This window comes from Glycine soja, chromosome 16 (assembly GCF_004193775.1).
Source record: "Glycine soja cultivar W05 chromosome 16, ASM419377v2, whole genome shotgun sequence".
NCBI classification, from domain to species: domain Eukaryota; kingdom Viridiplantae; phylum Streptophyta; class Magnoliopsida; order Fabales; family Fabaceae; genus Glycine; species Glycine soja.
In genome coordinates, this window is record NC_041017.1 from 25496600 (window position 1) to 25521402 (window position 24803).

The following is a 24803-nucleotide window of genomic DNA, read 5'->3' on the forward strand; positions in this document are numbered from 1 at the left end:
TAACATATGAGATATAAAAATAAATGCATGAGAAAGAAGATATAAGATGAATGAAGTAATTTTTTTTAATATATCTTAGAATGGAGAAATGATATTTATCCAATTATTTGCTTAACAAATTTTACAATAAACAAAAAAGAAAAGAAAAAAATATGAGAGGTAATTAATACAATTACGTGTGAAACAGTTACACTGTCATTTAATTACAAATAATCATTTATATGACTTTGAAGAGAGTGTAAAATTGTTTTATACTTTGAATCATGGTTTTAAATGACGGTTTACAAGTGCAATTGCGGCCATATCCACATTTGTGACAACAATGTAAAGATTTTTTGACTAACCACACCACAATTGTAATTAGGGTCACACTTTCTAGCAATTTCCTACAACATAAAGGGTTTTTTACTCATCGCAACTATGACTACAACTGCAATTTAAAATCACATGTTATTAGTGCGTATTGTTTTTTCTCAATTAATAATACAATAAAAATATAAAGAAAATATTGTATCAATAATAACATAGATTGTTTTTCTTTACTTTCCCCTCCAACATGTAGATTGTTGTGAGGATCCAACATGTGCCCACACCTAATAATTTCCTTTGACTTTATTATTACAATTCACATGTACATTGACAAACATTTAAGTGCTTTAATTCCTAATGCACATGCTTGGTTGAACAGCTTGTGTTTTACATCTTCACTCCGGCGCTCCTTGTTGCTGATTTGGCCGAGACAATCACGTTCAATCGATTGGTTGAAATGTGAATGATTCTTGAATCACCCTTTCATCTTTTGTTTCTTATTATATCATATGTGTGTGTGTTAATTATCAATGTTATGTTATCTTCAGGTGGTTTTTGTTGGTGAATATATTTTTAACGTTAGTGGTTGGCTCCATTCTCGGTTGGATGCTTAATAAAATCGCCAAAACCCCCAAACACCTCCGGGGTCTTGTCAATGGTTGCTGCACTGCTGGTTGGTACCTTTCAAATTTGACTAAATAGTTTTTTTTCACATTATTATTATTATTATTTCATTGTCACATTATTTCCTTGTTGTATCTGTGATTATTTGAAATGGACTATCATTGGTTTTGTTGCATTATTTCTATTGTCATATATTGGTTATTGTGTCTTAGTGTGGTTTTTGGTTTCACTAATGAGGTCTCTCTTAATTGCAGTTGGGAGAAAGATAAGGAGAGAAAAAAGAGTTGTAGTTTGGGTTGGACTTTGTTTGAGTGGTTTAGAATAAAATAATTTTAGTATGTATTTGAGTTTATTCTAAATACTTTTATATACTTAATTTAGTAATATAAATATGAGGGCATTTACATATAATATAGTATCTAATTATTGTTTATTTAGTTTCTCTCTCTATCTCTTTTTACATGGTATCATAGAATTAAGTAGGGTTTAGTCGTAGCTATAAAAAAAATACCGACAATCATATAGAAGGCTGGCCATAATTGTTAGGGGTGAAATATTTTTTTGGGTGGCTAAAACATGGCGTGAATCATGGAAAATAAAAATCATATTTTTTGGGATTTGGTGACACAACAAAAGAAGTCTATAAAATTTGATGGACTTCTTTCCTCACTTGAAAATCTATAGAGGATATGGTGAACCAACAAAAGAAGTTTATATCAATGAGTTAGCTTTTTGGTCTTGATTTGAAGTTTGAGGTGGTTGGATCTCAAATCTTATCTAGTTGAGGGTATTTACATATAATATAGTATCTAATTATTGTTTATTTAGTTTCTCTCTCTATCTCTTTTTACATGGTATCATAGAATTAAGTAGGGTTTAGTCGTAGCTATAAAAAAATACCAACAATCATATAGAAGGCTGACCATAATAGTTAGGGGTGAAAGATTATTTTGGGTGGCTAAAACACGGTGTGAATCGTGGAAAATAAAAATCATATTTTTTGGGATTCGGTGACACAACAAAAGAAGTCTATAAAATTTGATGGACTTCTTTCCTCATTTGAAAATCTATAGAGGACATGGTGAACCAACAAAAGAAGTTTATATTCATGAGTTAGCTTTTTGGTCTTGATTTGGAGTTTGAGGTGGTTGGATATCAAATCTTATCTAGTTGATAGGTGGATAATCTTACCAATGTCTTTTCTTTGGTTACACATTCCTCTTTTGAATCCAATTAAATTTTAGAGGGGGAGGTGAGCATTTGCTTGCTACACCTCATTGTCACATCATATAGTCACACTTTGTGCATGTCCTTCATGTTTTACATGCCTCATGACACCTAAGCACACATAGTGGAGAATCTTGGACTTGATCTTGGATTAGTGGGCTAAACTATAGCTAAAATTCACTAATCATAATTAGTGAAATTTTTGCTCCAAAATTTGGCTCCAAAAATTCAATTTCATATTCAAGTGGAATTTGAATAGAAATTCAAATTTCCCTCCAATTTTGCGTGACACTTAGGCTATAAATAGAGGTCATGTGTGTGCATTTTTTCAACTTTGGTCATTTGATAATTAAACTTCAAAGTCCAGACTTCTTTAGGGGCACTAAATTTCATGCTCTTCTCTTCCTCTCCCTTCATTCATCTTCTTCTACCTCCAAGCTCTTATCCATGGCTTCCTATGGTGGTGAGCTTCTTCTAGACTCATCTTCTACTTGAAGGGGCATGTTCATTCATCTTTCTCCTTCTCCATTCCGCTACAATCAGACCTCAAGAAGTAAAATAATCCATTGATAAAGAAGATGGAAGGCCTACAAGCTCCATAGGAGCTACATCATGTGGTATCAAGAGCATCTTCATCTAGGTGATGTTTTTATGTTTCCTCTATCTTTTTGTTCGGTGAATTCTCTTTAATTCATTGTTCTTCATCTTATTCTTCATGTATATCCTCCATTGTCTTATGGTTTGGTGCTTTTTAGAGTAGATTAAAAAAAATAAACCGATTAAATCTTAGATCTACACTTGTTCTTGCATTTCTATGGTTCAAAATTTGTAGATCTACTCTTGAATCATGTTTTTGTGTTGATTTTAGGTTCTATCATTTTTCATTCATAATATTATTGTGCTGAAACTTAGATCTAAATTTTCTTCCAAAATATTGATTAGAAAAAAAAACACAAAAATATAAGTGTAAATCACTTAATCCATATTGTCTTAGAGTCATGCTTAGTCATAGTAATTGTCACATTATGTTCTAAGCTTGTGTTGAATTTTTATTTTGTTGATTGAATTCTAGATACATTTGTTCATGTATTTTGGTCATTCTTAGCCTATCTTTTGAATTTTGAGTCTAATTCATGCATGTTATTTAGTTCATAACATGTTCTAAATCAATTTCGAGAAGTAGTCTTGTTGTTGAACTCTTTTTTTTGTTTTCTAAGTTTCTTATATGATGGCTATGATGAAGTTGAGTTGTGGTGCGGAGTTGTGAATCAAATAAGTCTTAAGCTCTCTTGAATTGTGTTATTCAAGATAATTGAGCATAAGCAAACACAAATTGTAACTATCCAAGCCTTAAGCAACATAAACACTACTTTTGATTTCTAGGTGGAAATCGCTGGTGCTGACAACTTAAACATATGAAGTTGTATAAATTACTGGGAATTGGTCACTACGAATTTTGAGGTCTTGGATCAAGATGTAGCTCCATGTGGAGCTTGTAGGCCTTGGATCTTCTTCATCAATGGATTCCTTTGCTTCTTGAGGTCTGATTGCTGTGGAATGGAGAATGAGAAAGATGAATGGAGACGCCACTTCAAGTAGAAGATAAGTCTAGAAGAAGCTCACCACTATAGGAAGCCATGGACAAGAGCTTGAAGGTAGAAGATGATGAATGAAGGGAGAGGAAGGAAAGAATACAAAATTTAGTGCCTCTAAAGAAGTCTGAACTTTGAAGTTTAATTATCAAATGATCAAAGTTGAAAAATGCACACACATGCCCTCTATTTATAGCCTAAGTGTCACACAAAATTGTAGGGAAATTTGAATTTCTATTCAAATTTCACTTGAATTTGAAATTGAATTTGTGGAGCCAAATTTTGGAGCCAAAATTTCACTAATTATGATTAGTGAATTTTAGCTATGGTTCAGCCCACTAATCCAAGACCAAGTCCAAGATTCTCTAATAAGTGTGCTTAGGTGTCATGAGGAATGTAAAACATGAAGGACATGCACAAAGTGTGACTATATGATGTGGCAATGAGGTGTAGCAAGAAAATTCTCACCTCCCCTTCTAAAATCTAATTGGATTGGGCTTCTGCCAATTCAATTAAATTTATTTCCAACCACACACATCAAATATTCACTTAATGCATGTGAAATTACAAAACTACCCCTAATACAAAAACTAGTCTAGGTGCCCTAAAATACAAGGGCTGAAAAATCCTACATTTCTAGGGTACCTTACCTTTATAATGGAACCCTAAATACAAGGCTCAAAAATAATGAAACCTTAATGTAATATGTACAAAGATAAGTGGGCTAATACTTAGCCCATGGGCCCGAAATCTACCCTAAGGCTCATGAGAGCCCTAAGGCCTTCTCTTGCATCTCTATCCCAATCTTCTAAGAGTCTTCTATCCAATGTCCTTGCGAGGTAGGATTGCATCATTCCCTCCCCCTTGAAAAGGATTTGACCTCAAATCCCGAGGTTCTTGAAACTCTGGACTTTTTTACTCAACACATGTAAAAAGAACAAAAACATATGTATTAGTGGTGCTTAGTATGTTGAAGTAAGGTAAGGTCTGAAAACCCATTTCTTGTGCATCTTCCCCTGAAGGAACATGGTTCCTCACCAACTCAATGATTGGTGCTACAACTATAGAAAAATACGGGACAAACTTTTTGTAAAAGTTTGTTAAGTGATGGAAGCCCCAAATTTTTCTTATACTTGGTGGAGTGGGCCACTCAGGAATGACCTTTATTCTCTTAGGGTTCATGGGAACCCCTTGATCACTATTTAAAAAATTAAGAAAAGTAATGAAATAAAACATACCTTTTTCTGTATTTTCATGTTGATTATTCCTACCAAAAAGTATGACAAACCTAAGGTGTCTCATATGAGTACCTAAGTTTGTATTGAAACTAAAAATAAGAACAAACCTACCTAATGAGTCCCTATGTACACAAATCATGAAGATATTGGGTGCATAAGTGATTTTACAAAAGAGTGTTGCACCACTCAAAACATTCATCATACCACCTATTTTAGAGATTTGGTGCCTAATAATACTTATTTTGGGCACCAACAAAGTACAAGGACTTAAGCTCTTGCAAACCAAACCCTCATCCAACAACTCCTTTACTTGAGGAATAAACTTATGCCTAAGAGGTGTGGCAATGCTAACAAGTGTCTTTTTAAAAAGGAGAAAATATGGAGGTTGTCTAAGAGGAGAAATTTATTTAATATTTGTCTTTATTTCAAAATGCCTTTCCTTCTTAGCTAACCTCTTGGAGGAGACACTTACCTCTTTACACTCCTCCTTAACCATTAAAGGTTGTCCTTCTTCTTGGGGGTAGATCTCTTCACTAGATTCTTCCCCTTTTTCTTCTTCACTTTCACTAGAGGAAGGTGAAGTAGTAGCCTTATCTTGGATACTATAAATGTCTTGGCCCCTCATAATCATGGTTTTCTTGGTGGGACATTAAGAAATAATGTGTCCTCTTCCAAGACATTTAAAGCACCTCATGGAGCTAGTCTTCTCTTGCATACTAGCCTTAAGGGGTTGCTTTTCTATTGTCTTCCCCTTATCTTTGGGCTTAGAAGGTGTCACCCCTAAGATGCCTTGACCTTGGTCTTTCTTTGGATAAGAGTGAGAGCCATAAGATTTTGAAGTAGACTTTCTTTTAAGTTATTGCTCTACCCTTATTTCCCAATCTAAGTTAGCCTCTACATTGTCCTTCCCATGGAAGTATGGGAGGTTAATGTTAGCCTCTTGAGACTTTCTTTCCTTTTCTCTCCTATGGGAGTGAGGTCTAAGATATGGCATATGCCTTCCTTCATAATAGTCACGAAGTTCTTCACTTAGGCTCTTGCAAGAGTTATGACTACTATAGGAGGCATGCTTTTCTTTTCTTAACTCTTTTTGTATTTTCCTTCTTTCTTCTTTTCTTATTTGTTCCCTTTCATCTTGATTTATTCTTATCCTCTCTTTTCCCTTTTCTTTTCTTTCTAGTTTTTCTTTCCATAACTTAAGGGAACTCAACTCATCTAAGATTCTAGATAGAGGGTCCTTATGACTAGTACCCTCACCATTGACACTAGATGAATGATGACTCATGTTCGTTCCTAAGTTGTGGTTCTTTCTTTTTGGGCGTTTGTAAAAAAGGTAAAAGCTAAGGTTCCAAAAGAACTCAAGATAAGAGTGATAAGAAAGAAGAAAGTACTATGCAATAACAAGGTAAACTAGGTGTGGCTAGTAAAGAAAATAAACTATGAAAATAAGCAAGAAATTAAAGTAGGCGAGTCCTAAGAGTGTTTGGATGACCACATTTAAGGTTCCCAAAAAAACACTCACAATCCTAAGGGACAAATTGCCTAAAATTGTTACACACAAATGGAAGTAGGGTGACCTATTGAAGGCTCCCAACTTACTTCCAATGAAAGGCCTTTTTGTTACAAAATTTGAAAGCAATGAAAGTAAGTAAATTGTCAATTACAAAATTACAAAAAAGGTCCTCAATTTTGGTGGTTGTTCTCTCTTTGGCGATTCACTCAATTTGCAGTGCTTCTTAGTCCAATAGCTTTTAAGGTGGTTTTCCCCTTGCTTCTTGACTCAAATTCTTCAATGGATAGCACTAATCCTCCTTTCCAATTCCCTATACGGAAACTCACAAACAAGGAAACAAAGAGACAAGCAATAACCAAAGACCAAAAAAAATGAAATGAAAGCTAAACCAATAGAGTTTTAACAAGACAAATTTTCATGAATTATTCAAAAATTAAAGCAATGAAAAACACATAAAAGCAAGCTAGGACTCAAAGAGGAAACTTTGAATGACTCTAGAGTACAGTAAAAAAAACTATAAAAAAAAGACTCAAGAAACCTCTAGTTTTGGAAATTTTTTTCACACTAATTTTAAATTGAAATTTCAGAACTAAGATTGGTATAAAATAGCTACCAATTATAGAACAAATTTCGAGCCAAAACAACAAGCACACTTCCCTTTCACTTATTTTCCTAGACACTGATTTTTCTGCCAACTTGTGTGATTTTTCTTATTATTTCCTTTAATTCAAATCGGTTGGCTCTTTTTTTTTTATTATTATTTTGGTCCAGATGTCTAGAAAATTCAGTAAACTTTTCAGCTCTAAATTCGTAGTGACCAATTCCTAGTAATTTATACAAGTTCATAAGTTCAAGCTGCCAGCACCAGTGATTTCAACCTAGAAATCAAGAGTAGTGTTTATGTTGCTTAAGGCTTGGATAATTACAATTTGTGTTTGCTTATGCTCAATTATCTTGAATAAAAAAATTCAAGAGAGCTTAAGACTTATTTGATTCACAAATCCAGCCACAACTCCGCACCACAACTCAACTTCATCATAGCCATCATATAGAAAACTTAGAAAAAAAAAAGAGTTCAACAACAAGACTACTAGGAATTGATTTAGAACATGTTATGAACTACATAACATGCATGAATTAGACTCAAAATTCAAAAGATAGACTAAGAATGACAAGAATACACGAACAAATGTATCTAGAATTCAATCAACAAAATAAAAATTCAACACAAATTTAGAACATAATGTGACAATTACTATGAATAAACATGACCCTAAGACAACATGGATTAAGTGATTTACACTTAGATTTTTGTGTTTTTTTTTCTTATCAATATTTTGGAAGAAAATTTAGATCTAAGGTTCAACATAAGAATATTATGAATAAAAAATGATAGAACCTAAAATCAACACAAAAATATGATTCAGGAGTAGATCTACAAAATTTGAACCATAGAAATGCAAGAACAAGTGTAGATCTAAGATTTAATCGGTTAATTTTTTTGAATTTACTCTAACAACAACAAAATATAATACAATGGAGGATATACATGGAGAATAAGATGAAGAACAAGGAATTAAGGATAATTCGCCGAACAAGAAGATAGAGGAAACAAAAGAACATCATCTAGATGAAGATGCTCTTGATACCACATGGTGTAGCTCTTATGGAGCTTGTAGGCCTTGGATCTTTTTTATCAATGGATTTCTTTGCTTCTTGAGGTCTGATTGCAGCAGAATGGAGAAGGAGAAAGATGAATGGAGATGCCACTTCAAGTAGAAGATGAGTCTAGAAGAAGCTAACCACCATAGGAAACCGTGGATAAAAGCTTGAAGGTAGAAGAACATGAATGAAGGGAGAGGAAGAGAAAAACATGAAATTTAGTGCCTCTAAAGAAGTCTGAAATTTGAAGTTTAATTCTCAAATGATTAAAGTTGAAAAAAATGAACACACATGGCCTCTATTTGTAGCCTAAGTGTCACACAAAATTATAGGGAAATTTGAATTTCTATTCAAATTTCATTTGAATTTGAAATTGAATTTGTGGAGCCAAATTTTGGAGACAAAATTTCACTAATTATGATTAGTGAATTTTAGCTATGGTTCAGCCCACTAATCCAAGATCAAGTCCAAGTTTCTCCACTAAGTGTGATTAGGTATCATGAGGCATGTAAAGCATGAAGGACATACACAAAGTGTGATTATATGATGTGGCAATGGGATGTAGCAAACAAATGCTCACCTCCCCCTCTAAAATTTAATTGGATTGGGCTTCTCCCAATTCAATTAATTTTATTTCCAACCACACACATCAAATATTCACTTAATGCATGTGAAATTACAAAACTACCCCTAATACAAAAACTAGTCTAGGTGCCATAAAATACAAGGGCTGAAAAATCCTACATTTCTAGGGTACCTTAACTAAATTATGGAGTCCTAAATACAAGGTACAAAAATAATGAAACATTAATCTAATATGTACAAAGTTAAGCGGGCTCATACTTAGCTCATGGGCCCTAAATCTATCCTAAGGCTCATGAGTACCCTATGGTCTTCTCTTGCATCTCTGGCCTAATCTTCTTGGAGTCTTCTATCCAATGTCCTTGCGGGGTAGTATTGCATCAACATATGTCTTTTCCTCATTTTTCATCTACCTCTAAGTCCTTTATTGTTGGCCTATATTCTATTTTTGTTCCTAAATCTCTTTCAGATTCTCTTAGTCATTGTGGTTCAAGACAAACAATGGAGGAGGAAATGATGACTCTTGAGAAGAATGAAACTTGGAATTTGATTTCCTTATAGGGAAGCGAGTTATTGGTTGTAAATGGATTTATAATATCAAGATGAATCTTGATTGATTTGTGGCTTGTTTAAAGGCCAATCTCTTTTGAGAAAAATTACACTTGGAATTTAATTTCCTTCCTTTTAAGGAAGCAAACTATTGGTGCTAATGGGTTTATATTATCAAGATGAATCTTGACGGGTTTATGGCTCGTTTAAAGTCTTGCCTCATTGACAAGAGGCATGCTCAAACTTATGGAGTTGATTATACTAATACTTTTCCATTTATTGCTAAGATTACCTTTGCTCGTATTCTTATCTCTCTTTTGTTGCTACACACTATTGGCCTTTGTTTCAATTAGATATGAAATGCTTGCTTTTATGGTGACTTACAAGAGGAGTATATGGAGCGATCACTTGGGTTTGTTATGGATCAAGGGGAGTTTAGCAAGTTGTTCCACTTAAAAAAGTTGTTATACGACTTGAAGTAATCACCTATTGGTTTGGGAGATTCAAGGGTAAGGACCTTGTATTTAAACCGAAGTAGGCTCAAAGTGATCATCCAATGTATTATCAAAATACTAACCTTGGAAACATTTTACTTGTGGTGTATGTTGATGATATTGTAATTACAAAAAGTGATAACAAAAGCATTGGCAACTTGTAGAGTTTTCTTCAAACTCGGTTCCAAACTAAAGACTTAGGGGCCTTAAAGTACTTCTTGGATATTGAAGTTATGTATTCGAAGAAGATCTTCATATCACAAAAGTAGTATGTTCTGAACTTGTTGAATGAGGTTGGTTTGATGGAAGTCTTCCCATAAAACAAGTGAGACTCTTATGGAGCCAAGTGTCAAGTTGATAACATATGAAGTTCTATTCTCTAATCCACAAAGATATAAATGTCTGGTGGAGAACCCCAAATGATCGCATTGTCACAAGCCATATATTGACTTTCTACTAAGTGTTTTTAGTCAATTCATGTCTTCTCCAACTAACACTCATTAATTGGGAAGCACATATATGCATTGTTAAGTACTTGAAGAAAGCATTGATAAAGTGGATTGTGTAATAAGATGATATGCATATGCAAACGGAGGCTTTCTTTGATGCAGATTGGGATGGCTCTCCTATGGACTATTAATCTACTAAGAGGCTACTACACATTTTTTGGAGATAATTTGATCTCTTGGAAAAGTAAGAAGGAGAGAGTGGTGGCAAGATTTAGTGCAAAGGCAGAATACAAGACTATGGCTTATACAAATTGTAAGTTGATATTGGTGAGATAGATTTTGGAGGAGTTAGGATTTTCTAATACCTGTCCTATGAAATTGTGGTGTGACAATCAAGCTTCCATACATATCACATCACATTCGATCTTTCATGAATGAAATATATTGAAGTAGATTGTCATTTCATCTTAGAGAAGGTATAACAAATCTTATATCTATATGCTACGTCAAGACAACCAACCATTTAGCATATGTGTTAACAAAAGATTTGAATAGGGTTTGTAGTTATTTTATTTGTAACAAGTTGTGCATGATTAAAATTTATGCTCCATCTTGAGGGTGAGTGTTAGAGACATTTATGTTAGAGTCATTTATAATAAAATGGTTTTAGTATGTATTTGGGCTTGGCCTAAGTGCTTGTATATACTTAACCTAGTAATATAAATATGAGGGTAGCTACACATTGTAGAATACCCAATTATAGTTTACCTATATGCCTCTTGCTTTCTTTCTCTCTCTCTCTCTCTCTACAAACTTGAAACATAAGTGAAAGTGGAATCTAGTTTTGCAATTGAGTAAACCATCATTTTAGTCCTTGAAAGTGTATAATGTTGTCACATTAGTCCCCAAAAGTGAAAAACATTTAAAATAAGTCCCTATCCAATCACTTTAGTCCCTAAATTTAATTAATTACTTATTATGACTTTAGTGTTTAGAAGTATGTTAACATTATCACTTAAGTCACATGATTTTTTGAATTTTGGACTAAAATGAGAGATGAATTGCACTTCAAGAGACTTTTTTTTTATTTTATTACATTTAGGGAATAAAGTGACGATGCCTCACACTATTGAGGACCAAATTAACTATTTAAGTATGCATTTCATTTAGCTTAGAATAAATCAACCAATTTTGTGAGTATGACACTCTTTTCTAAATAGTTCCTAACATAATAAAATTATTCAAGTAATCTCTAAAGTACTAATAATTCATGTCTTTAGTCCGTCAATTTAAATATTAGTAAAGTTCAAGGATTGGTTTGAAAGATTTTTTTAATATTTGAAAGACTACTTAACATGATTTTGATACTTTTAGGACTACTTAAGTAGTTTATTTAACCTGAGGAACCACTTGAAAGAGAGAATACTAGTTTCAGGATAAAGTTGATTCTTTTCTCTTTAGTTTATTTTAGTGAAATAACTAATTTATTCTATAGTGTAATCCTCATGTATATTATTATAAAGTTTTTATATATAGTTAACTCATCAAAAGTAATTTTAGGTATGACTTTTAAGATAAATATTATATAAGTCTATAAACTTATTACATATAACAATATGTGAATGGATGATAGTACTTAACACTCTTGGTAGATTCTAATTAAATTTTGTATTTTTTTCTTGATTTTGAAGGAACTTAAAAAATGATTATTTCTCATAATCATTTAGCAAACATTCAATTGTTTGAAGTTGCATAATTTACTTTAACACCTTTGCCTTCATTTTGTTATATGTACGGGTGGTTGTGCATGGGGATTCTTGTGCACAGGGAATTTGGGGAATATGCTTCTTATCATTGTCCCAGCAGTTTGTGAACAAAGCAGTAGTATATTTGGAGATTCATCCACATGCTCAACTTATGGACAAGCTTATGCGGCATTTTCTACAGGAGTATGACTTTGTTTGCTTTATTTCAATATATATTTATGTTAAATTATAGCTTTTAATTAAGCACAAAGCTAACATGCTTGTTGAAGGTGTTTCCACAATATACCAAATGACATGCTATGCCTTTATCACCCGTCTTTTTCAATATGTTCGTGAGTTTGAATAAATTCCACAATGTGTTTTATGTATAAAGTAACTACTATCAATATCAAAGAGGTAATAAAAATTAATGGGACACATTTTGGTATGTTCCATAGTTAAAACTAGTGTTACTTATATCTGCCCCAAAATAGTGCAATGTCTTGAGTATCTATTCCAACTTTGCTATACAATGTACTTGTATTGAATTTGCCACTTTCATATTCTTTGAAGCCATAATTTTATGTGCCTTTTAATATTTCAGGTGGGTACAGTTTTTATATGGACGTATCTGTTTATCGTCATGGATACAAGTACGGATAAGAGCAATAAAAAAGAGATTAATAGTGATAGTGTAATATGTTCTGCTGGAACCCTAGAAAGATTTCCCCCAAATATCACAGAATCATTGCTAACTTCAACGGACTCTGTGAGCATTGACGACCTTTCCATTCAACCGGATCATGAGTTACCATATGACAACAATGGGAGAAAGGTCACAACTTCTATATAACTTTAAACATCCAGTATTTCTATTGATTTATTTTTACTTAAACAAAGTTTTCTCTTATGATATGCTTTCATGTTTGAAATGAAAACTGCTCATTTAATCCTAAAAATAATGATACACTCTTAAAATGACAATTTTATCTAATAGTTATATTGACTTTTTTCTTTCATAAAGTGAACTTGAAGCATAGAAGGCTCGGTGCTTGTTATTGGTTCCTAAATATTTCTTTATCTAAATTAAAATGCAACTGAAAATTTTAAGCAAGGCCATTATTATGGTTTTTAAACTCTGGTACTTATATCCTACTAGAATGGAAGCCTAGAGGGATTCAAATCTCAAAACATTACTAGATTCACAAGATCTCATAATTAAAGGGATCACAATCAATTACTTTTTGTTTCTATTCGAAGTTTTGTGGGATTATCCAATATTTTTGGTTTCATTTTTAGCTTTATGTGATTATGCATTCTCCACACACTGATTTTAAGAAGTTGCCATTGTGGAAGTGTTAAGCATTAAACATTAAAACATTTGGTCAACTTTAATACAATGTATAATAACTTCTTGATCCAATTCTTTTATAATTCTGTTAACCTAGGCTCAATTTATTTTATTAAATAAAAAGAAAGATTATTGAATACCGTTTTCCATTTTCTTTTGTAGACACCAATCTTGGATAACATTACAAGTTCAATTACAAAATGCATGGGATATGTCAAAGTGGAGACAGTGTTTACACCATCAACAATTGCAGTGGTAAACATTCATTTTCATTGTGACATGAACTTTCAGTGAATGCTATTGTCATAAACAAAAGATGACTAAATGAAGTAAAGTTAATTTGAATTTTGTTTTTGGGTAAACTTCTAATGAATCTTGTTATGTAACGAGTGAATGTAAATTAGGGATGCATATCACAACTCACAATGCACAAATTTAGCATCCCTAGGTTTAGTTGCCCTTGGATGATTTATATATTCCCAATATTTTAAGTAATGCTTTAATTGAATCCATGGAAATTATTTTACTGCTAAATTAAAAATTTGTTCCCTTTCATTTGATATTATTTTTTTGTTTTATTCCTTGTATGAAAACTTTATATTTTAGTCCATGCATAAAAAGAATTTTACAAATTGATCATGGTTGTTTGCCAAAGTTATAGTGATACTAGATTTGATCTTTATACTTGATACATTTTTTTTTTGTTTTAATCCCTACGGAAAAGAATTTTACACTTCATTTTTCTCCTTAAATAAAAAAATTCTTCATTTTAGATCACTTGACATATTTTTTTTCTTTCTAGTTCCCATAAGAAAAATATTCTAACAACATTATAATTCTAATAATGGCATACGCTAATTTCTAAATTGAGCATTTTTTTTCACCTAGAAATCAGAATATAGTTTTTCCATGAAGGGACTAAAACAAAAAAAGTATTGAATATAAGGACTAAATTTATAATTTAACCTTATTTTTTTGGACTTTTGGGGAAAATAAAAATGATTTACAAGGAGAAACTGGGCTATGATCAAAACAACAAATGTTGGACAAAGTTAATCAAAGGAAAGAAAGTATAGGTTAGAAGAGATTTGTTTAGGCCCTAAAGAAAAGAGGACAATGTTGAAGTAATTTTAACAAGGTGCATAGTGCAATAACTCCACATTAAATTAGGTTTTCCAATGTTTATTGAGCTACAGTGGATTCAATACTACTACAAATTCTAGGTAATTTTTTTTAATCTAATTTAGTTGTTGATTTAAATCTAAATGGGAAGTTATCCAAGTATGAAACATTGCATAATATATTTAGTAAATAGCTTTTAATTTTTTTGTTCCTTTTATGTGGGATATGTGATGGATATTCTCATTGTGGGGGTGAACCTTGTTAGACAGAGTTTTCATGCATAAAAAGTTTGCAAAAATAATTGACATGTTGTCTCTTCATTATGAACTAACCTTTGGCACTTATTTAAGGGCTTCTAATTTTTTTATAATTCTCCTTTTTCCACAACTTTAGTGTCTTACTTCATTGAGGAAGTGTTTTTCAAGGTCCTCTAAACCCCAAGGGTATGATCAGATGTAGGAGAATAAAGGGGAAAAACCAAGTTTATTAGTATGATTGTATTTGGGAAGAGTTCTTTTACTCTCAATCAAACTAGTATGTTTTGTTGAATGCTTATTGTCCATCTTTTCTTGCTTTCCTTGAAATTGGATGATGGTTATCTAAGTTTTCTATTAGTCTTTTGGTGCTAATACTAAAATATGTCAATAATAATATAATTGATCCTAAATTCTTACTTTTGTAGTTTGTGAATGAGTCCTTAACTCTTCTCTTTCACTTGTTTTCTTTAGATTATTGGATTTGCCATCGGAGCGATTTCTCCAATTAAAAAGCTCGTGGTTGGTGATAGTGCTCCCTTTCGTGTTATTATCAGTTCTGCTTCTTTAGTGGGGTAAGTGTTTCTCATATCTTTGGATGACTTGGATTTTTCTTTTTGCATATATAAACACTTAAAGACTTATTATATTGTTTGGATTTAGCTCCTCCAAAAAGTGAAAGGGTGCACCTTAAAGATAAAATGCAATTATATCAATTAATTAAAATATTAATAATTGAAATTATGATAAATATGTACATGTATAACCAGCCATATATTAAAATCTCAATTACCATTGAAGGTCTTATAAATAACCATTACATAGAATGTCAACTTTTTTCATTAGTTACTAAGGTGATGGAATGGTGAGTGTTAAGATGTTCTACTTAGCACCTTTCCAAACCATCCACCATCAGGTAAGGTTGCCACCATTGAGCAACCATGAGATTTGTTCCTTAATGTTGGACATCTATCAATGTCACAATGTTTAGGGTTATTTTGGGAAGTTGTGGGGTGGTCTTACCACTGTACACATGGTTGATGGTGTCGATGTTGACATTGAGCTTATGCTTAAACTTGTTGCGAGTGACATGACTGATGAAGGAGCGACAACATGTTTAGAAATGAAACTAGATAGAAAAGGCTCTATCTATTGTTGTAGTGGCGACGAGCAAAATTATTGCTAATTTCAAAAGACAATAAGCTATATGCCTTCCAGTTTCAACCAACTTCTTTGAAAGATGATTGATTCCTTTCAAAGATGCAAATTCATCAACATTGCTACACAAGTTAATGATGTAAGTCTTGAATTAATTAGCAAGCATCATTAGATCAATTGAAGAAAAATAATATGGATAAAACCATGGGAATTCAATCAGTCTTGCCTTATCAAAAGTATAGAACAAATTGGCTGGATTCAAACAAGCCATACAAAGAAGCAACCGATTTTTTGTCTCACTGAAATGGTCATTAAGTTCCTAAACTATATGTCCACAACATAAAATAATTCAACATGATAGTAATGCTCTATTGTGATATCTTGAGCTTTACTTGCACGTCGTGATCTCCTCTTAGGAAAAGACATATCTTCCATATTAGGAATGTTAATGACATGTGTATTGCAAAACAAAATTACTTCCTACAATAAAGATTATCATCCGTAATCCTTCATAGTTTATAATCGTTGCATTGTGATATTAACCAAATTCATAGCATTAATGATTTCTTGTCTGTCTTTGGCAATGCATGCCAAAATTCATTTAAAATACCCAAGACATTTTTTATCAAATGCAATATGAATGCAAAGTCAAAATCCTCTAACAAATGTTAAAGACCATTGACTTCAGCTCTTTGATTTGCATTTGATCCATCATCTTTTATAATTTCGAAAACATTAATTATAGCAAAATGCATCACTATAAAATTGATCAAAGTTGCATAATGAAACCCTGAGGAGTATCAATAGCTCGTTTGAGACTAGTTTCTTGATTCAAATCTTGTCCACTAGAAATTTTTCTTTTTTTCAATGCCTTTCTAAAATTTGTTTTTCACGAAGCATGTCATGTCATTTGCAAGATCCCCCAACAACATTCAATAAAGTGGATACTAAATTAAAAGGAGATGCAACGTGAATGTGATTTTTGGCAGTAGCAACCAATGTAAGTTGTAATTGATGGGCAAAACAACGTACATAAAATGCAAATGGGTTCTCTTTTAAAATTAAACTTTTGAGACTAGAAAATTCTCCTTACATGTTGCTAGCACCATCGTAACCTTGTCCACGGATTCTTGATATACTAAGTCCATGTATGCAAATTAATTCATCAATTTTCATTTTCAAGGACAAAGAAGTAGTATCTTTAACATGAACACTACCAGGAAAGCACTCAATACTTTCACTTTTGTTAACATAAAGCAAAACAATAGACATTTGCTCCTTATTTCATGTCACGAGCTTCATCAACAATAGTAGCAAAAAGCTCATTTCCAAGATTAGTAATAATAGCATTAGTTGTTTCCAATGCAACAACATTAACAATATTCTTTTGGATTATTGGAGCAATCAATTGATGGTTTTCAAGAGCATTTTCCAAGACAACATGATTTTTTGACTCATTGTGTTCATAAATAAATTTAATAAGATCAAGGATTACCTTGATTAGTAGAATGGATTGATTCATAATGACCACAAAAAGCTAATTCTTGCTTCAATAGAAAGCGAACACAATGAATTCATGTTGTTAAACGTCTTGAATATAAGTCACAAACTTGTTCAAATTGCTTAGATATTGCAACTTCAATATGGTGATTTTGATTCATCAAATCTTGGCACTTCTTCAAACCAATGTCATATGCACTATTAGGACCTCTAACATGAGATGTGAGTTTGTCTTCCTTATTCTAATTTGTGAATCCATTTGTCACAAATGAATCACCACCTAATTGTTTCCCAAAATTGAGCCTAAAAAGATAACAACATAAGCAAATGCAACATCTTTTTCTATGCTATACTCTAATGAGTTACCAAATTCATAAAACCAAGAGGGACAAAATCTTCTTAAAGAATTTCCAATTTTTCTTTGAATAAAATTATGTTGAGTAGGTTGGCATGGTCCTCTTTGTAAATATGTTCTTCATATCTTATCTCAATCATTAGGATGATATGCTGAAATTATATTTCACTTTCCTAGATCTAATGGTAAGTCTTATAAACTAAATTTAATTTTTGTTGTTGAAGACTTGATTCATGAGGTTTTGATGAAGATTGTGGCTCATTTGATGATAACTTCCTCTTCATGACAAATATATCCATTATCTATTCAAAATTTTTAAAAAATAGCAATAATAAAAAGAAATAAAATTTAAAATAATAGCACTCATGAAATAAAAATTTCTAATTTAATAAAGCAAGGAATGGAAACAAAATGACATTTTTATTAATAATTATACAAAATAACACACACACATATAATATCTAACAATGTTGAAACTTGAAAGATGTTTCACCCATTGACCAAATCAATATTAAAGCGTTGGAATGGAAACAATGGAAATTAGTAAATAATAATTTGTTTAGGCAACTAGAAAAGGTTATAAAAAAAAAAAAGTAAAACCGATTCTTACTAGAGAGATGCACCTAAATCCTCCCAAAAGAAGCTTCACCTTGCTTGAAATAAGACACTAGCCATGCCAACAAAAAACTTCTCAAAAAGTATATAAGCCACTCATAAGCACCAACACTCTTTGTTCATTTACAAAGCATTTCACCACATGATCCAAATATTTAATTCTCGACAAGCATATTAACTATTCTAGACTCTCTACTTTCTTACTTGGTTTTCTTTCTTTCACATGGATATTTTTCACAATGAAGGAAACTCTTTTGATATTGGGATTTAGTAACTAGAAAAGTGTATCCATGAAATTTGAAAGAGATCTAAATTAATTATTAGAGACTGTGATATTTTTTCCCCCAAAGATTAGAAATTACTCTAATTAGCTTAAAAGATAAGGATTCAATTCCTATTTAAAAAGGATTGTTGTTTGAAATATGTTTAGTATCCTAAAAGCTTAGATTCTACTTTAAAATAACTAATCTCTCACATTGAAATTTGTTCTTTTATTTTAATTAGCTAATATCTCAAATTGATAGCTTAATCACAAATCAAACTTTCCTTTGTAAAACTAAACAAAAATTTAAATGTTATAATTAATTAAGGAATGAATAGGATTAGATTTGAGCTAAAAAGTCATGGAATCTCTACATGTGGGACTCAAGTCTAGCAAAGTGGGAGTTGAGTCCTTTAGGTTTTGCTTCGTGCACACCATAGTTTTCCATGGCTAAACTCAAGTTAGACCAATGTGACTAAAGTCCTTAAAAGCTAGACCCGAGTCTCTTGTGTAACATCAAAAAATTATAGACCTTAGAAATAATAATAAAAGATATCTTTTGTGGAATAACATTTAATGCTAATGGATTAAAGATATCGTTAGGAATTATAAATAATTACCTTAAAATAGAATTTAATGAGAATAAAATAATAGGACCCAAATAGGGAGCCAAAGCCTAAAAGACCCCCCCTTCCCACACACACACACAACAACGATTTTAAGATTAGAATGGAGAAAGGAGAGTTAGAAAAGGAAAAGAAAGAAAGGAAGGAGAGTGAAGGAGAAAAAGGAAAGGAAGGAAGAGTGGTGCAAAGACCCAATGCCTAGATCTAAGACCCCATAGTGTGAGTGCTTCCCTCCCCTTTAACTTCATTGTTTTCTTGTTTGTGCTTGAAATCCTCTTTCTTCTTCTTTTTTCTCTTTTATGCCCAAAGTTAGCGATTTGATGTTTTAGATGAGGTTAAGCTTGATTGGGGAGTGTTTAAGCATGTTTGAGAGTTAGGTTATGGTGTATGTATGTTGCAGGCTTGATCCCATATGGTTGGAAGAGATTGAGGGGCCATCATTGGAGCAAAATCACAAAGGTTCACAATTATGTGGAATCATAGCCATGCTTAAGCGTGAGATCCGCTGCACTTTGTAACGACCCACCGACGTTACATGAAACTAGGAACTAACTTAAGTAGAAGAGTTTACTTTAATTCATTTAAAAATCTTCAATTAATTTATTTATTAAAGTATTTGTAAACTTTTCACACCTCAAAGGCTAAAGGTTGAAGCACAACATCAACATAAAACATCACATGATATATATACAACATCATAGTAACTCAAATCTCCTCAAAACATGCATATAAACATAAACCACACTATGGATAAACTAGATAAACTCTTAGTTGGTCAACACTATATTCATGAAGTCTGCAAAGACATGGGGTCACCTCCTATCCATTTTCTCCCCCACGTATGTCAAATACGAGATCACCATAGGAATGAACCACACATGCAACAACACAAGGATAAGCTTATAAAAAACAAGCATGTTAAAACTATATACAACTTAACAATTAAAGCATAAACAAACACCGTCATATACATATAGAACATAGTATTAGAAAATCATACTTGGCACAAATATTAAAATTCATATAATAAAGCATTAGCCATTTCATATAACTCGTCAACCATCACATAAAGATTCAATCATCATACACCATTATCATCATTAATCGATCATCATCACCATGATTCAACCATCAAACAACATCATCATCAGCCCATCAATCATCTATGTCAAAGACAGACTCAACTCTATGGAGATTTACACCACATGAGTGATTAAACCAAGTGCATCCCTCAACATAGTCACACATTTGAGCATTCAGGGAGATCTAGATTAATCTTACTGATGAATTGTGGTTTTATTGAAAATGAATGAGTGTGGGTGGTGGCTTACCTCAGCAAGGCTTGCAAAAACCTTAACCTATTTAGGGATTTGTCCTTACACATAACCAACAACTAAACTTATATTACTTAAGGTTTTGAGATCTCAAGAACCAAGGTTTCACCATCAACAACAATCCATCCCATATGCACTAAAAGGATCACCAATCCCGATGTGCAGTACTTCTCAATACCTTGGCGTGCCATTCAAAGTCAAAACATAAGGGTGATACTCAAAAAGATACCCTACTAGGCAAGACTCCCAGGTAGCTTTAGTGAGGTGGAGTTTTGACATGGAACTCACCCTCCCATGTATATCATTTTCCAACAACAACAAAATATTCCCAAAGGATATAGTTAACTCCTTTTTACTCATATGAATAATTCTCAAAACAAGATTATAATCCATAACAATCATACATCATAAATTCATTCGTCAATCTCAACAACACCATGAAAGGTTATGATATCAAATATTCACGATTCATATGCTTACCATACTCATGAACTCACCTATAGTTCAATAAGCATAGCAAGACATTCTAACACCTTGAATAGTTGCAAACAACTCCCCAAAAATTCATATGGATGTGAATCTCATGATCTCAACATAAAGTCAACTTTAATCATAAAACAACATCATCTCAACCATATTTCATATCGTCATCAAGAAATCAACCAACACAACCCAAAACCTTCATCAATTAACATAATTATCTCATCATCAATATAATATTTTAAACAATAAAGGAATCATTTCACATCTTTAAAAGATCACAAAATATTATAAATAAGAAGTATATCAATCTCATCTTTCTTTTTTAAAAAAATTATATATCAAGCATTAAGTCATACTATTATTAATCTTAGAAAACATCCATAAGAAATATTAAACTTTACTTTCAAAGCATTTATGATCATCTCAAGTTCTCATTTAAAATTAAAAGGATTATATATAACTTTCCCAAAGACTATTTTTCCAAACTTTCACTTTAAAAGAAATTGACTTTTGGCTATTATAAGAGATTATGAAACTATGGTAATAGATTATAGGTCGACATAACAAATTACAAAATTGTTGTAATCAATTACAGGTCGATCTAAAAAATTATTAAATTGATCTAATTGATTACAACTATAGCTCATTTTAATCGATTACAATGATTCAAAATGAAGAAAGTTATGATTTTTAAGCCAAGACATCATCTTTCATCAAAACAAAATCATTCCTTTCAACCCAAAATGTTCAGCGATGGAGTTATGCTTCAACAAAGCATTTTCTATCACTACAATGCATCCAAAACAAGAAAGAGGTGGGATTCCCTTAACTATTCAAACTCAAAAGATGACTTTGTGAAGGGGAAGAGGAAATGAAGGAACTTTGGGTACAAGGAGGAAGTTTTCCTCAACTCTACTAGCAATTCACACACACACACACACACACACACACACACCAAGGGACAACAAATGAACACTAAAAGGAGGAGAAAAAGACATTCTTTGAGCAACACAACCAAATTCTCAAATCCTCAAGGAATGGGTTTTCATCGAGAGAAAGAAAAAAGTAGATTAAGAGCTTTTGTGTTGTGTTTCATGTTATGCAAGGGTTTTGGAAAGGTTTTTGACTCTTTTCATTCCCTTTCTTTGCACCCTACAGCTTGCTAAACTCACCCACCCATTTCCATCACTTAAGGCCCAAACACTCTAAAAGTCATCAAAACACACATACAACATGACATACATAAACATAACAAACCATCATCTCATAATTAATTAATTAATTAATTACAGACACTTAAATTAAATTTAATTACTCTAGTGAATTAATTAAACCACTTAATCAAAAATTACAAAAAACATAATGTTACAATACTTTCCAACAAATAATAAATTTGTCCTAGAAATTTGCTTATTAAGGAAATATTGTAAGCATTGTCCAAGTACACAAATCCTTCGCCTTTTGTAATCCTTGGCCTTTCCTTTGCGATCTTTCTTTTAGTCAAGTCATCCCTTTTCATCTAGTTATTTATCCAAATTCCCCAACCTTAATCCTCCCCAGATAGAATGTTTTTAATCAATTCTCTCTCTTGCTAGTACCGTGTAACTTTTTTCATAAAACTATGATCTTTCTCATAAATCTCCTTTTTTTCCAAAGCATGAATCAAACAACTACATGAAGATGAAACCTCATTTTGTCAAAAAGCATACAAATCCATTTTCAAAAGAGAGCTTTCAAAACACAAAAGGGTTGAACATAAACTTTCAACAAGTTTAAAACATAAACCACATTTTTATCCATCTTCCAAAGAGATTTCAAATAACATAAAACATAGGTAAATCCAAAACTTTCAATATGATTTAAAACATCCAAACTCTTTTTCACTAGGTTTCCAAACAATGCACCCAAAAGATGGTTAATAGATATCTCAAAATGTTTTTCCAAAAAACCACAGGAAAGGTAGGTCATTCCTATGGGATATACCAAAGGTTTGCTCCAAGGTTCATAACTTTACTCACTATAATCAACACTAGGTTTCTCACACTATAGGGTTCTACCCCAAAACACGATTCTCACTCTTTTGATTGCAATCTCTACTAAGGTGTCCATTCCTACACCAAACGATATACCAACTCTTGCCAAGGTAGGAGGTTTCTTCTTAAGGAACTATTAGGTTCTTACTACCACTCAAAGCTCTAACCATGCTTACCACTAGTTCTTAGGGAAAGCTAATGCACTTACTCTCTAGACTACTCCACTAAGGGAATCATCTTGAGATTGAGTTAAAAATCTAGAACTAGAGGTCGAGGTTCAAATTCCTACAACGTCCTAAGTCAATTTGGTCAAAACAAGGTCTGACATCATCTCATAACTATGTGTGCATTCTCGACAAGGACATCTCATACTCCCTAATCAACGAAACAAAATCCTAAAAATATATGTTTGGATGAATACTCTAAGATAAGGGTTAGCTAAAAAACAACAAGGAAAGATCATGCATAAAATTTCATCAAAGAAGGAAATGGAGATACAATCCATGAACAAAAACATGCAAATGTTCATCAAAATGAAACTCATGTGAAAACAAGGATAATGAATTTTAAATGGAATCATGAAACTTTATCAAACATTTCAACATCCATTTTATAACCAAAGAAAGATGGAAAAACACATTTTGATCAAGGGTAAAGGTCTAAGAGAGACATTACCACTTCAAGAAAACAAGAACAAAAGGACAAGTTTTTGTTTTAAGGATAACTTTAAAATCAATTTCATATTTGAGAAAACGGAATCCCAAAACTAGAGAAATGTATGCAAAGGATTAAATCTTTCAAAACTGATTTCTCCCAATGAAGTAGTAAAACTTTCTATTTAGAACAAGGAAATTGTAACACCTCAAATCTTTTTCTGAAATATAGCTTTAAAATCATTTAAATAAAATATGTTGCGGAAAATGCATCATTAAATCTAGTTTCTATTTCTAAATAAAATATCTCAATGTATCTTTTACTTTGACAAAATAAGGAACATGTATATATATATATATATATTGCACTTGATTAAAGCATGTACGTGTAATTAAACCACTCTTGAATAAAGGGTATTATCCAAATGTGTTCTCTATAAAAAAATATTTCAAAAGTTGTTGTCATTTTTCTTCTGTCCTTATACAATGCTATAATAAAGTATAGATTATAAAGAAATAACTTGCACAAAATTAAATAATGATAAACTGGAAGAAATATGTAAACATACATATTGAGCCTCAACGACCCTTAAGATTTAAACATAAATGTATCGAAGTCATTACAACTGTTAGCAAGAAAATAAAGTATCCACTACCCCTTAAAATATCACACTGTATCACCAAAAGGTTTAATACAATAAAATAGCATGACATTGAGTATAGAAATCTTCACACCCCAAATATACATCAAATAGGGAAAATGATCCTACACTCAGAGCAGTCACTACCCAAGACCCACAAGCTACCTAGGGCAAAGTAGTCATTTCTTGGAAAGGTCACTCTTATCTCTCAAGCAATCTCATTCCTCATCAAACGAAACCATCTTTTCCTCAAATATCTCTTCATTGCAGACATCCCGATAGAAAGTAATCTCGGATGGCGTGAGATTCTCATCATTGCTGAAATCTCCCACATCTTGGTGAACTTCAACGGTTGTATCTCGATGGAAGGTAGATCTAGTAGGCCTCACATTGGCATCATGCCCGAAGAATTGCTAGGAAAACTGTAGCGGG

At 32.2% G+C, this 24803-nt stretch overlaps 1 protein-coding gene across 6 annotated transcripts in view; it reads left to right on the forward strand.

Annotated features, from left to right (window-relative positions):
* Positions 1-24803, forward strand: part of LOC114390967 (protein PIN-LIKES 3-like) — a 52515-nt gene that overhangs the window by 13871 nt on the left and 13841 nt on the right. For 5 of the 6 annotated variants that reach the window (XR_003662043.1, XR_003662042.1, XM_028351930.1 and 2 more), the window contains exons 3-8: positions 689-768; positions 858-982; positions 12067-12188; positions 12589-12819; positions 13498-13590; positions 15186-15286. Coding sequence is in view for 4 of the 6 variants with exons in the window: in XM_028351930.1 (XP_028207731.1) it covers positions 689-768; positions 858-982; positions 12067-12188; positions 12589-12819; positions 13498-13590; positions 15186-15286 (752 nt within the window). In the remaining 2 variants the exon portion in view is untranslated. The remainder of the gene's footprint in view (positions 1-688; positions 769-857; positions 983-12066; positions 12189-12588; positions 12820-13497; positions 13591-15185; positions 15287-24803) is intronic. The other variant, XM_028351931.1, reaches the window with a different exon arrangement.